The 13,936-nt window shown below is 48.2% G+C and overlaps 1 protein-coding gene across 1 annotated transcript in view; it reads left to right on the top strand.

The window, feature by feature from the left end:
* Nucleotides 1-819: 819 nt before the first annotated feature.
* Nucleotides 820-13,936, top strand: part of AAGAB (alpha and gamma adaptin binding protein) — a 184,343-nt gene continuing 171,226 nt past the window's right edge. The window contains exon 1 of the mRNA XM_086958008.1: nt 820-953. Within this exon, the coding sequence (XP_086814134.1) occupies nt 884-953 (70 nt within the window). The 5' untranslated portion in view covers nt 820-883. The remainder of the gene's footprint in view (nt 954-13,936) is intronic.

Genomic DNA, 13,936 nt, shown 5'->3' with positions numbered 1-13,936 from the left:
GTAGAAAGATCCTAAAAGCCGACGTCGAGTTTCTAGGAATCGGTACTCCTCTAGTTCAACAGATGTCCCTCTAAAACTTCACGCTGTGATGTCATAATTGTATTTATTTATGCGATTTTATAGCGCGTACTTTACCCAGAGGTGTTTGAGCGCTTTACAGTAGAGCGAAATACATTCGATCAGATTTTACAGGAAACATGATCGGTGACAACACAAATGTATAGGTGCATCTTTTCTACTGTGACTGTAGCCGTTCTTTCTCCTTACCTCACCTGGCTCTAAGAATCTCCCTGGTAGGTAGCTCTATTATCTTCTAACCCCCAGTTTTGGTACATGGCATTATTTTGTCACCCCTTAAACGACGGGCAACTTCCATCCAAGTTGACGATAAATTAAATTTCTTCGACTCTTTTCTCCAAATATCCTCGTTGGTGTTCCTAACCCTCTGACTTCCCTCGTCCTCGATAATGGCTATTTAACTTGTAACTCCGCCACCTGTTTGTGCACCCCGACTTCTTCTGACTTTTTATTCCCATTTCCTCTCTAACCCGGCACGTCATATAAATCAGGCTTTTGCCTGACAAACATGTTTTCATCCTCCATGTTAGAGGCTTGCTACTCCCCTACTTGCCGACCATTTAAAGCCATTCCTGTCACAGACTCCTTTGCTCCTTTCCGGCTTTCCACTATTGTGTAGCCTTCTCGCGTGTTACCAATCTTAGTTATATGGGCGTCTTCTTTTTGACCCCTTCGAAACCACAGTATCTCACGGATTGTTTCCATGGAGTTAAGTTGATGACAGTGCTCAGCCATGCCTCCGGAACTGACGTAAGGACTCGGGCGGGCTTCAGAGGAAGTGAGCTAGTGCTACCCTGGTGTAGCTATGGCCGCTCCTCCTTGTGCGCTAATAACCAGCACCGCAACCGGTTACCGGGGGGAGGAGCTAGTCCGGGGTAAGTGCCGAGGGAGGAGCTTGTGAGTACCGAGAGGGACCAGGGAGGTTATTCGTGATGGGAGGAACTAGTGTGAGGTGGTATCTGGGCGGTGGGAGCTACAGAAAAGTGAATACCGTGAGAGGACGGATATACTGGTAAATAGGGGCAAGCTTGCGAGCCGTCAGACAGGATTTAGCAGAGTGGAAAAGTGTCTCGTATTATGTTAGACATAGGCAGGCCTGGATTTTTTTTGTCATCCACTGGCACTCTGCATGCTGGGACTTGTAGTTTCACGTTCACATGTATCCAGACAACTTCCTTTCATGATTGTAAACTTATTCCAGCCAGGTTTTCTCATAGAACAAACTACAGTGTTTAAGAAATGTAGTTAATTTGAGGTGAATTAAGAATACACCCCTCAAAAATTGAGTTGGGAAATCAAAACTCTGGAATGGGAACAGGATGTTCACGATGACATGTTGGTATTGTTGTAATCATGAAATGAAGGGGTTGAACACGCTCTAGCTCGTTGTTTGAATATTAAAAAGGTTGTGGCGTGTAATGGAGGTGTCACTCTCTGATCTTTGGAGACTACAGTATTAAAGTTGTTTATCCACACTGGAATCAGAATTTGAATATCGCTAACGCGATCCGGTCACCGCTGCGCCCAGAGGGACGTTCTCTAATTGTAGAGAACGCATGGCATCCAATTATTGGTGTAGTCCTACATGTATGTTTGTGCCCTATTTTGAGTTTTCGGCTAGACAGCGATTGTGCTGTCTCGAAGAGACATGTTATGCCGTTTTCCATCTGTGGGCTTGCAGGCTCTGCCCATATCCTACCATTGGTAAACTTCTGCGTCGCTCTCATTTTCTTTGATGCCATTCATCAGGGCATGCAGGAGTCCTCTCTCTTCTTGTGGTTGGCCCTCCCATAGGCCATGGAACAAGTACATGTCTCCTTACACTGCTTCCTGTTTGCGGAGCTATTTTTTCAGTGGCATAGCAAGGTCAGGTGGTACCTGGTGCAGAACATTTCTTGTCACCCCCAGCTTGACAAAATGGCAAAAATATGTGTTTATGTTATGTTAAAATGTTATGTTAAAATGCTCTTTTATAGCGCACAGCTACTCCAAGGAGTGTCCCGGCGCTTTAGCAAAGAGCCTAAAGGGTAGGCAAAACACAGCACAGCATAAATGAAAAAGAGGAAGAAAGAAGCCAGTTACTGGGTAAAAAGCCAAGTCTTAAGTCCCCTTCTAAAGGAAAGCAAACCATCAGCTTTCCTGAGTAGAACAGGGAGACCATTCCAGCCTTGAGTCGCTAGAAATCGAAAGGAGCGTCCTCCGATTCTGGTCAGACGGATAGGGGGAATCAAAGCTTTGGAGAGAGACTCAGATCGTAGCGTCCTACGAGGCACATAGAAAGACAGGCGTTTCTGGAGGTATTTGGGGCCTATTCGATGAAGAGATTTGTAGGCAAAAGTAAGCGCCTTAAAAACAATCCTTTTGGTAACTGGGAGCCAGTGCAGTTTCTTAAGCAGCTCTGTGGCTCCAACTCTACGCTGGAGACCAAAAATGGCTCTAGCTGCAGAGTTCTGCACGATTTGCAATTGGGCCAAAAGGTATTTCGGCAGGCCAAGATAAAGAACGTTCGCATAATCTAGGCGCGAACCTATCAAGGCCTGCACGATGATCTTTCTATGCTTCTGCGAAAGCAGCGGAAGAAACTTCCGCATCCTCTTTAAAAGGCCGAAGCATTTGCCAGTCAGTCCAATGATCTGGGGACCAAAAGTAAGGCCATCATCCACCACATCGCTCAAGTTTTTGGCTTTAGAAGAAGCTGCGTCCGGTGGGAACATGTCTGATGGCCACCAGATCTTCCAACCGGGATCTGGAGGACATCCAAAAAAAAGCAACTCAGACTTGTCGGAGTTGCATTTTAAACTGTGGCGCTGAAACCAGGCAAATACAGCACTCAAACAGTCTCTGATCCGCGAACCGTCGAAATCCCTGCCCTTGTCGGATGTAAAGAGCAGCTGGGTGTCGTCAGCGTAGGTTATGATCTGGGCACCGAAAGATTCCGCAACCGCCGCCAAGGGGGCCATATAGATGTTAAAAAGCGCAGGGCTCAAAATAGAACCCTGCGGTACCCCCACCTCCAGCGGCGGCATTTCAGCGGAAAACGGAGGTGCCCAGACCACTTGCCGGCGGCCGGTCAGAAATGACTTAAACCAGTTCAACACCGTCCCTCGTAAACCGATCTCCTGGAGTCTTAAAAGGAGACCTTCATGAGGGACGGTGTCGAAAGCCGCCGGCAAATCCAGCATAACCAGGATGGCCTTCCCTCCGGTGTCCAAAACCCCTCTGATGGCATCGGTGACTTCGAGAAGGGCGGACTCAGTGCTGAAATTCGTGCGAAAGCCAGATTGAGAGTTATGAAGAATGTTATTACTCTCAATAAAGTTGGAAATAGAGCTATGCACGTACTTCTCGGTCACCTTAGCCAGAGCAGGGAGGAGAGAGATAGGCCTATAGTTAGCATGGATAAGTGGATCCAAGTTGGTTTTCTTGATCAAAGGGAGAATCATTGCCTGCTTCCACATTTGAGGGACGACACCCGTGCTCAATGAAGCATTGAGCAAAGGATTAAGCAGCGCATTTAGAGCCGGCGCTACTCTTCCTAAGCACTTAGCCGGGCAGGGGTCCGACGGCGAGCCAGATTTAAGTCGAGACAAGAGATCTAAAGAGACCGTGAGAGACATCTCCGGAAAATCCGAGAGAAATGGTCCTTCTTCAACTGTGGGTATAGACAGGCCAGGTATATAGCCTGGCGATGATGGAAGATAAGAATGGCTAAAAGAATCCGCTAGCTGGCTGATCCAGGCTTCGGTGTGTGTATGAGAAGGAGTACTGGAGGATGGAGAGGTGAATTCTTTAGCTATTCTAAATATCTCTTTGCTGGTACTCTCAGAGCCGTCTATTCTACGCTCAAGGTAGGCTTTTTTTCCTGCAAGGATATGCCTGTGGTATGACTTAATGGCATTCCTATAATTAACCTTATAATTAACACATATTTTTGCCATTTTGTCACCCCTTCAGTGATGACACCCGGGGCAGCCCACACCCACCGGACCTCCCTTCCTTGGTCCCTGTATTTTTTCCTTTGTTTTTGTTATAATTCCCTTACTTTACTTGGTTTGCATTATGGTATTCCACGTACCTTCTGTGGTCTCTCCCTCTCTTTGTCCCCCTCCCTTTTCCACCCATTGGACAGACCCTCCAGCATTTCGCAATTCACAAAAAAATCACGAAATCAGCTGGCAAGCGCGATGGGCGCAATATTTACCAAACTGCCCGCGAAAAAAGTCTCCCGGAAGCCATGAAAAAATTATGCCATTTTATTGGCTGTGCGCCCATACGTCACCCCGTGAAACGGCGCTTTACACCCGTATTTGCTGCCTGCTTCCTCGATTATTTTCAATATGTATGAAAGCAGAGCGAGAAAAGTAAAGTATTGCTTCTCTTCTTTCCAGCTTGCAGGCTCTACTGGAAAGAATGTAAAAAAATATTAGGATTCCAGCACGGGGATGGGAGGGGCGCGCGTAGAAGGAAAAGGACTGTCTTTTCCTTCTTGCGCACTGAATACACTGACTGTCTCTGCTCTGCAGCTTCAACTGCCCTTCCCCCTTTCTTCCTCCCTTTTCTTCCCTCTCTTTGTCTAGCAGCTTCTCTCCTACTGAAAACCCTGACTTCAGAAACGGTTCTCCCCGTTTCTTTTCTTCGTTGGTTGATTTGTGCCCTTGTGAAATGGATCCAAAAAAGAAAAACATTGTAATTGACGTCTTTTTGTGATATTTTACTATTCCAAAGCAGTGCTTGAAATGGATAAATAGAAGTGCAGGTACTCTGTAACAGAGTACCTGCTTGTTAGGTCTCGCCTATTAATCCCGCAAGGGTTAATAGAAGAGAGTATAGAGGCTCATCCAAGGTTTGAAACCATTGCACGGATTCCCTACAGTTTGTGTGGTGCACTGGGGCGGAACGCGCGTCCACATCAAAGCCATCGGCCTCCCTTCCACAGGCATCTGAAGCTTCCCCCAGCGTGCGCTTGGCCGCAGGCATTTCTCCTCCCCCCCTAATTATTCACCCCTGCTGTTGCGGCCCACGGCCGTACTTTTACTTTCACGGCTGCCGGGCTGTGTCTCGCATTTCTCCTCCCCCCTAATTAGTCACCCCTGCTGTTGCTGCCCACTCACTTTCACAAAAAACACTGCAAAAAACACAGTTGATGGACAGAATGCAGAACAATGTCTTACATTCACCCCAGTACAAAGATATGGGCCTAAATCCATCGTTTTTTTGCACTCCATACCACCCTAGGTCAGACACTGGCTATATGCAAATCAGCCTTGACCCTGTGCCTCATGGGAACAGTCCAGCCCGAACTACCAAGCCATGTCTTTCCTAGACCGGAATCAAGCATCCAAGGACCGGTTTCTGGCTATCAGCCTTCTTCAGCCTGGATAGCTTGACTCCAGTGATGTGGAGAGCCTGGGACTCACGTCTGAGCATACCCAGCCCACTCGGGGTGAAAATTGCAAAAAACACAGTTGATGGACAGAATGCAGAACAATGTCTTACATTCACCCCAGTACAAAGATCTGGGCCTAAATCCATCGTTTTTTTGCACTCCATACCACCCTAGGTCAGACACTGGCTATATGCAAATCTGCCCTGACCCTGTACCTCATGGGCCGTGTCTCGCATTTCTCCTCCTCCCTGCTGTTGCTGTTTTGGTGACACACGTGCTGAAAGCTAGCAATGCTGTCATCCTTGGCATGTACATTGACCAAATTGGATGCGCAAGTTCTATAGTGAAGTCGGAAGTGGGCTGCAGAATCAAGAAACTGGGTTTAAATTACCTACGGTACCCCTTTAAACCCAACCTTGCTCACTAGCGCACGTGTCCCAGTCCGTCATGGTAGATTCACTGTATTTTTCAGTATTCCTTGTGAAAATTAGTCTTAATTTGTCTGCAGAATATAAAAAATACTTTCATGCCCTGGCAGTGCCCGAAAGCACTCACAGTAAGCAACACTGTCTCGGAACGGCCCACTTGATGATATTGGCCTGCCATTTGCCGGTTCCAAATCATGCCCTGCTTTAGTAGGCTTCCTTTAGAATGAGCAGGCTCGATCACCCCAGGAAGGTGTGTTGCTTTTTCGCCAGAAAGGCAGCCGATCTTCTTCTTTTTTTTTTTTTTTCTTTTTCTAAACCTGTTCATTCTGATTCGTTTGATTAGATCAGTAGTTATTTTTTATTAGGCTAAAGGACAATACGTATACTTTGAATGTGAAATGCTTGTGGGCGGGGTGTCATGTTACAAGATCTTGCTGCCGTTTTTCAGAAAGAAGCAAATTCTTGAGTCTGCTTTCAAGTGATCTGCTGCGGCGGTTCTGTTCTATAGTTAATGCAGTGCATGCTGGATTCCAGAATTAAGGATATATGTACTTGTTTTCCTGGCATGCGGCGTATTAAATGTGGAATTAATAGTATCTGCTTTAAGTTCTGTACTATCTTTCGAGCAGAATAGATCTTTGAAGTTGCATGTTTTATTGAATCATCGTTTTACCCAGTTAATAGCTCGAAGGTGTGCAAGTACATCAAATTACATGTTCCAAAGGTCCAATTGCTAACATGGTCATTGCAGGATTTTGAGGATTGGAAGTAGATCCTTTTGACTGCAATCTAATTTTTCTTCCATGGTCTCGTTGTCCTAAATGTCACATGGTAGTGGAGGCATTGGTCCTACAAAGTGGATTCTGTAGTAGGTAACTCGAGGTTGTTTACGGTAACCTAGATATGCCGTTTTGATAAAGAAATGGCGTTGAGAGTATGGCTGCTCACTTGACCAGGTGATTCCTTTCCAGACTTGAGTAAAATGTGACTTGCTCTTTCCAACCATATGTTGAGCTCACCTCAAATAGGTAGGTTTGGGTAAGCTGTTCCTATGCTTCAGAGCCAAGTGGAGTAAAAACCTTAAGTATGCCACAAGTTTGTAGGTGACCTGTTTCTGAGGTTTTTTTTCTCCTGTAGAAGCTCTGCTTTCTACGGGAGTAACTATAATGTATTGTCATATTCCAGTTGGGGCATCTTCGTGCCGTGTGGGTGCAGTATAAACTAGCATGGTTTCAGTGATGCAGATAACATTGTTTGGTTCTGCCCTCTGTTAGACTCGTTTTTTGTGCCTTTCTGCCCTCTGTTAGACTCGTTTTTTGTGCCTTTGTGCCCTCTGTTAGACTCGGTTTTTGTGCCTTTGTGCTCTCTGTCAGACTCGTTTTTTGTGCCCTTCTGCCCTCTGTTAGACTTGTTTTTGTGCCTTTCTGCCCTCTACATCACCACATCATCCCTCAGCGCTACCCCAGCATCACTCCAGCATCACTCAGCATCACTCCAGCATCACTCAGCACCACCCCAACATCACTCAGCACCACCACATTATCACTCAGCACCACCACATTATCACTCAGCACCACCACATTATCACTCAGCACCACCACATTATCACTCAGCACCACCACATTATCACTCAGCACCACCACATTATCACTCGGCACCACCACATTATCATTCAGCACCACCACATTATCACTCAGCACCACCACACCTCCACTCAGCACCACCACATTATCACTCAGCACCACCACATTATCACTCCGCACCACCACAGCATCACTCAGCACCACCACAGCATCACTCAGCACCACCACAGCATCACTCAGCACCACCACAGCACCACTCAGCACCACCACAGCACCACTCAGCACCACCACAGCACCACTCAGCACTACTCAGCACCACCTCAGCACTACTCAGCGCAACCACAGCACTACTCGGCACCACCACAGCATCACTCGGCACCACCACGTTATCACTCGGCACCACCACGTTATCACTCGGCACCACCACGTTATCACTCGGCACCACCACGTTATCACTCGGCACCGCCACGTTATCACTCGGCACCGCCACGTTATCACTCGGCACCGCCACATTATCACTCGGCACCGCCACATTATCACTCGGCACCGCCACATTATCACTCGGCACCGCCACATTATCACTCGGCACCGCCACATTATCACTCGGCACCGCCACATTATCACTCGGCACCGCCACATTATCACTCGGCACCGCCACATTATCACTCAGCACCGCCACATTATCACTCGGCACCGCTACAGCATCACTCAGCACCACCACAGCATTATCACTCAGCACCGCCACAGTATCACTCAGCACAACAACAGCATCACTCAGCACTACCACAGCATCACTGGTTCAAATATGTTCTCTCAATGTTTCAAGCTTTATTACAAATGTCACAAAAAGATGTTAATATTTCACTTCTGTTCTTGGATTTTCGTCACAATAAAATACACTGAACATAATCTTCACAAAAGGTATTTACAAAAGTTTAAGCTATTGCCATTATAAATTGTCATTTACAAGATCAATAGCTCAAAATGTCCTAATGCGAGACCTATTGCATTGCAAATGCTTGTTTTTGAGAAGTGCCTGTACACTCTCTCTCTCTATGTATAAAAAAGTGCAGGGTACTTCGTACTGGACAGTACCTACCGGCCCAATGATAGCAATGTTCCAAAGTGTAGCTGTGGGAAAAAAGGTTCAAAACATGAAAAATAACTAAATAAAGCCAAACAGAGTGATAGCAAAGTGGGCAGATTGATTTTATTCATCAAACACATTTGTGCCACTCTACAGAGTTTGCCAGTGAAGTTCTACTTTTGTTTACTTCTCTTTCTTTGAATAGCGTTGTTTTCCCCGGGCGGGGAACTAGAGGCACTGCAACACGTGGGTTGGAAAACAAAATGTGTACTGCGTCTCGGTGTTCAGGGAATTGGTCTTTTTACTATACTGTTACATTCTGTAAGGATATAAGCAATGGACATTGAAATGGGTCCATTCCGTGCCCTGTTGTCATGTCCTTAACTTTCAGGCAAAAGCACTCTCTGATTTCTGAATAGTGAGTGTAAAAGTGTTAAAGTAACCATGTTTTTCCTGCTTACATTTTACATGATTTACTTAAGTTTGTATTCCCTATGAGTATTTGCTTTTTCCAGGATGTTATTTTTAGGTTTCGCTGGGGGACGGAGCTGTAAGCTCCGCCTCCAGAGAAATCTGTAGTTTCTAGTATGGGTGCTTTGAACACGCCCCTCTGTCTCATTGGCTAGCTCCATAAATGGAGGCTAGCCATTGGAACAGAGAGGCGTCCGTCATGGCCGGACCAGATTCGGGGGCATTCCCGAGAATCTTTGGCTTTTGGCTACGTCATGATACGTCAGCCAAAAGCCGGGAACGCCCCCGAATCTGGTCCGGCCGGGCCGTGCTTGCTGCTGTCCTGCCTTACTCTGTGTCCCTCCTCCGCCTTCCCCCCTCCCCCCTCCTCGCTGTCCTGTGCAAGTTTCCCGCCTCCCCCCTCCGTGTGCCCGTCTCCCCTCCCGCTTCGATTATTGGGACTCTGCAAAAATAATTTTTAGATTTTATTTTGTTTCTCATTGAGTTGGAAGACGCTCTTTAAAAAGCCGCTTTACCTCGCTGTTTATTTTAATCTCGAGGGTGCCACCCCTCTGAAATGCCCCCGAGATTCACCGCCGCGGCCCGAGCGCCGCAAAACAGGAAGTCAGGCACTACGGTGCCTGATGCGGGGCGGGACTTCCGGTTTGTCGGAGGAAGTCCCGCCCGCCGCCGCGCTGTGATTGGCCAGCACTGCCACCGGGGAAAATAGAGGAAGAATGCCGGCCGAATCCCTGCGGCCCGGGGCTCCCAGGAGTGAGGGAGAGCGCCGGGGCCGCCCCGGAAAGCAAAGAGGGAAGCGGCAGGCAGGGCTCCGTGGCCGAGGAGAGCCCCGCAGCCCGAGAAGAGGAGCAGCGCGAAACCCGCCAGGAGCCCCCGCCAGAGTAGCCCGGTAAGTGAGAAGGGCTAGGGGAGGCTCCGTGTGGCAGGGTGTCACTGTCTTGAGCCCTGAGAGGCTCACGAGGGCATTCCTGAAGGGGTAGAGTGGCCCCAGAAGGCAGTGGGTCGCTCCCCCAGCGGACATTGTTTCCAAGTCCCCGGGCATTTCAGCAGAGCCGTGAGGGGCTCCAACGATGGCTTTGGGAGATGATAGGGAGAACAGTCAGGTTAAAAAGGCAGCTAGAGGGTAGCAAGAGGGGGGTGACAAGTGGAGAGAGAATAAAAAGTAGAAAAAGAGGGAGGAGAGGTCGGTAGAGGAGAAAGAGGGGCATGGCAATATAGAGTTAAAAGAGAATGTTGATGTAGGAACATAGAGAGATAGCGACAGTATAGATAAAAGAGAAGAGACGGGCGAGGGGAGAAGCAAGTATAAGGAAGAGAAAAAGGAAGGATAAGAGAAAAAACAGAGTCCTAAAGAGATAGGGAAGAGACAGAAAGAGGGGCAGCAAAGTAGCAGTGGATGGGGGGGGGAGGGGGAGGGGTAAAGAGAAGGAAATAGAGAAAGTGAGAGAGGAGGAGGGACAGAAGGGAGAGGTGGCTTAGCAGCGAGCACCAGACAGGAATGAGGAGTTGGGGGAAGGGAGATGGCCCGTGGACTTGATTTCCCTGTTAAAACTTTAGACAGACTCGCCCTGCGGACTGCTCGGGCTCCGGCCTCTACCTACTCTTGCACTATTTTTATCCTTCGCCTTTGACCGTCTCCTGCCATCTGACTCGGCGCCCAGGGTCTTGACTCACCTCTTCTGGGCGCTGGACTGCATGAAGATGGCGTCGCCTGCAGGGGGCAGCACCTCGGACCCTGGACCGGCCGGCAGGGGGGCCCTACTGCTGCTGCTACTAGGTGAGCGACCCCACACCTCGCGTCTGCACGTGTGCCGGGGACGGGGCAGGCTGTCAGTCACGGGGCAGGCCCGCGCCAAGTCAATCACTCCGGGCTGTAGGGCTGTCTCTGAGAAAACGCTGCCAGTGCCTGACTACCTCAGCTGTCTAGAAACTCAGTGGTTAATTTGTAAAATAAAAAGTGCCGGGGCTCTCATCAGGAGACAGCGCTAACCGTAGAAATGTGCAGGTGTAATCTGCCTTCCGACTAGAGCCCCAGCACTCGTTATTCTGGAGAGGACTTGGCCAAATGGCTAGAAGCTGCCTATTTCGGAGCTGGAGAACCGGGCTCGAGTCTCGGCGTGCCTCAATGTCCAGGGGAAATCATGCAACATAATCGCCGGTGCTGAGCACCTGCTCAAATTAAACACTTGGCAGAATGGACTGCCTCTTCCTGGAAGAAGTCTAACATGCAATCGACTGTTCCATCCCTACCGGCTTCGCTTTTCAGGCAGTGACATGACTTTACTCCAGCCCTGCCCCTGACAGCTCCTCTGGCCCCTTCTGGCGCGAGACTGACCCTGTGCCAACCCTACTGCGCAACAGAGGCAGTCTGACGTGGTTCGCCGCGCTTTTACAACACTGTCTTGCTGTGTGTGGACTGTTGCAGGTCAGCATGTGCTATGTGTGTCAATGTTCCCTCGCACTATATTGCCGGGTGGGATTCGAACCTGCGGTCAGCTGGCGATGTGTGTGCAAGCGCAGATACGCCGAGCTTGGCACTTCATGGAAGCTTGCCTGGCAGTTTAAGAAGTTTGGTGATATTTCTTGGGGTGAGTGGGCTGCGCACCACACCCCCCGCTCATGCTTATCGTGTGATAGGGTAAGGCGCTTGCAGGATGTGGGTGAAGTGCATGCAGGCCGGTTAGTGTCAGCCACACTCGCTGAGAGGGACGGCGGCCCCTCCACAGCTCAGAGGCTGTCACTGGTAAGAGGTGTCAGTCACAGCACACGTGCCCTAAAAGGACACTCTCTGCCAGCCGCGGATGGGCACGCCGAGTAGGGGGAGCCAGGGTACTGCAGCTCCACGGGGGTGTGTTTATCCATACATAGGGGATTGTGCATGAGCGTTAGAGAAAAGCCATGTCTGAAGAGAGCATTGCATGTATGCTGGAAGAAGTGTATGTACATGCTAGTCTGTGTGTACCCGTTTAGGTATATAACAATGTGTGCGTGCTTCCGTTTATTCGAGAATTGTGTGACATGCGAGCGTGTGTGTGTGTTTAAAACACTGTGCGTTGTTATGATCAGCTAAATGGGAGATTATTAGGGTTACTGAATTTCTATTAAGGTAGGCAGATTGTGTTATTTCAAAAGGTTTTCCAAAGTATTGGGACATACTGAAATTCTTTGTTTTCTCTTCCTTTGCATTGAAACTTTGGGCAATTGAATCAGCATCTGTATGATGATCACAGAAATCGACTTTGCGTGTAGGGAACAACTTACTGATTCAGTTACTTTCAGGCCATGGATAAAGGTAAAGCAGAATCATGTTTTCTTTTCAGAAATATGGGTTCTCACAAATGCATTTTGGGTGCCCTAAATAGCACTGTGTGGATGTACAAAGCATCAAGGAAGAATTGTCCAAGTTGATGTTTCGGAATACCACTAAAATAGTGTATTTTATTTTTGTTTTAGTTTGGTCCACAGAGAGGCATAATTCATAAGTGCGTTTTCTTTTTTGATTTAATTGTTGTTCACATTGTACAGAATTCGAGTGAATGTAAATCATATTTGACCTTTTGGTGGTCTTCTTATCCTGTTTCTTATTTCAAATATGTCTGGTTAACAATAGTCCTAGTGTGTAAATAAGTATTACTAGCAGGACATATGGAGACTTCCCATGCTTTAGTCATTTTTAGGTTTCGCCTGGCGTTTACTGCGCAAGCAGTATCGCGCAGGCGAAAACTTTTGTAAACAAGTATGGAGCTTTCTCCCGCCTCTGTCTTCCATTGGATAGCTCCATAAATGGAGGCTAGCCATTGGAAGACAGATCTGCCCGTCATTGCCGGAGCTCCTGGGTGTGTGTGTGTGTGTGACTGTTCCAGGGTGTGTGTGTGTGTGTATGTGACTGCTCCAGAGTGTGTGTGTGTGTGTGACTGCTCCAGTGTGTGTGTGACTACTCCAGTGGGTGTGTGTATGTGACTGCTCTGGTTGTGTGTGTGTGTGGGGCTCTGGGTGTGTGTGTGTGGCTCTGGGTGTGGCTGGCACTGGGTGTGTGTGGCTGGCTCTGGGTGTGTGGGGCTGGCTATTGGTGTGTGTGTGTGGCTCTGGGTGTGTGTGTGTGTGTGTGTGGTAGTAATTGCTGTCTGCTGAGCTCGTCCGTAGGGTACAATAGTTCTCACATTTGCGAGATATTAAGCTATTGGCAATGTAAATGACAATGCCATTTATTTATCTGTTTTCAAAACCAACACATAAGTACACATTTTGTCATTTACAATGCCAATAGCTCTAACTTCTCCAAAGGCGAAACCGTTGCATTGTAAATGCTTGTTTTTTGTAGGCAGAACATTGCTCTTGTCTAGTGCGTATTTTAAATTGAGCCGCATCCAGGTGTTTATAGGGGGCACAAATGGGTTATAGTTGAGGCAGTGCGAGTTTCTCTCAGTGGGCGGTATGGTGTTTAGTGGGGGAGAGGATGTGACACCATGGTCAGAGCTACTGAATTTAGAACTGGGGAACCTGGTTCTGAAGGATGATTATTGCGAGATGTCTGCCCTGTCAGCACTACCCATAAAAGGGAGTCAGTGCACGAAACACAAGAGGAGGCTGTACCTCTGCACCCAGGGAGCGATGGGGGTCTGTGTGACTGCACCCGGGGAGCAAATGGGGACTGTGTGATTGCACCCATGGAGCAAAGGGTGGCTGTGTGCCTGCACCCAGGGAGCGGTAAGTGGTGCCCCCTTCAGGGGTGCACTCATGGGCGCTAGAAAATCCCAGGGAGAATACGCCCCCTCCCACAAGGTTAGTAGATTGGAGCTGTGCTTCCGTAGAGCTGTAGAAACTTTAACCATGCCTATTTCAAAGAGGAATACTATGCTAAAACAGGTTCCATTGATTTAGGGCTGAAAAGGAATGATTACGA

The sequence above is a fragment of the Lissotriton vulgaris genome, chromosome 2_1 (genome assembly GCF_964263255.1).
Source record: "Lissotriton vulgaris chromosome 2_1, aLisVul1.2, whole genome shotgun sequence".
Classification (NCBI taxonomy): Eukaryota; Metazoa; Chordata; class Amphibia; order Caudata; family Salamandridae; genus Lissotriton; species Lissotriton vulgaris.
This window is presented reverse-complemented; position numbering and strand designations above follow the sequence as displayed.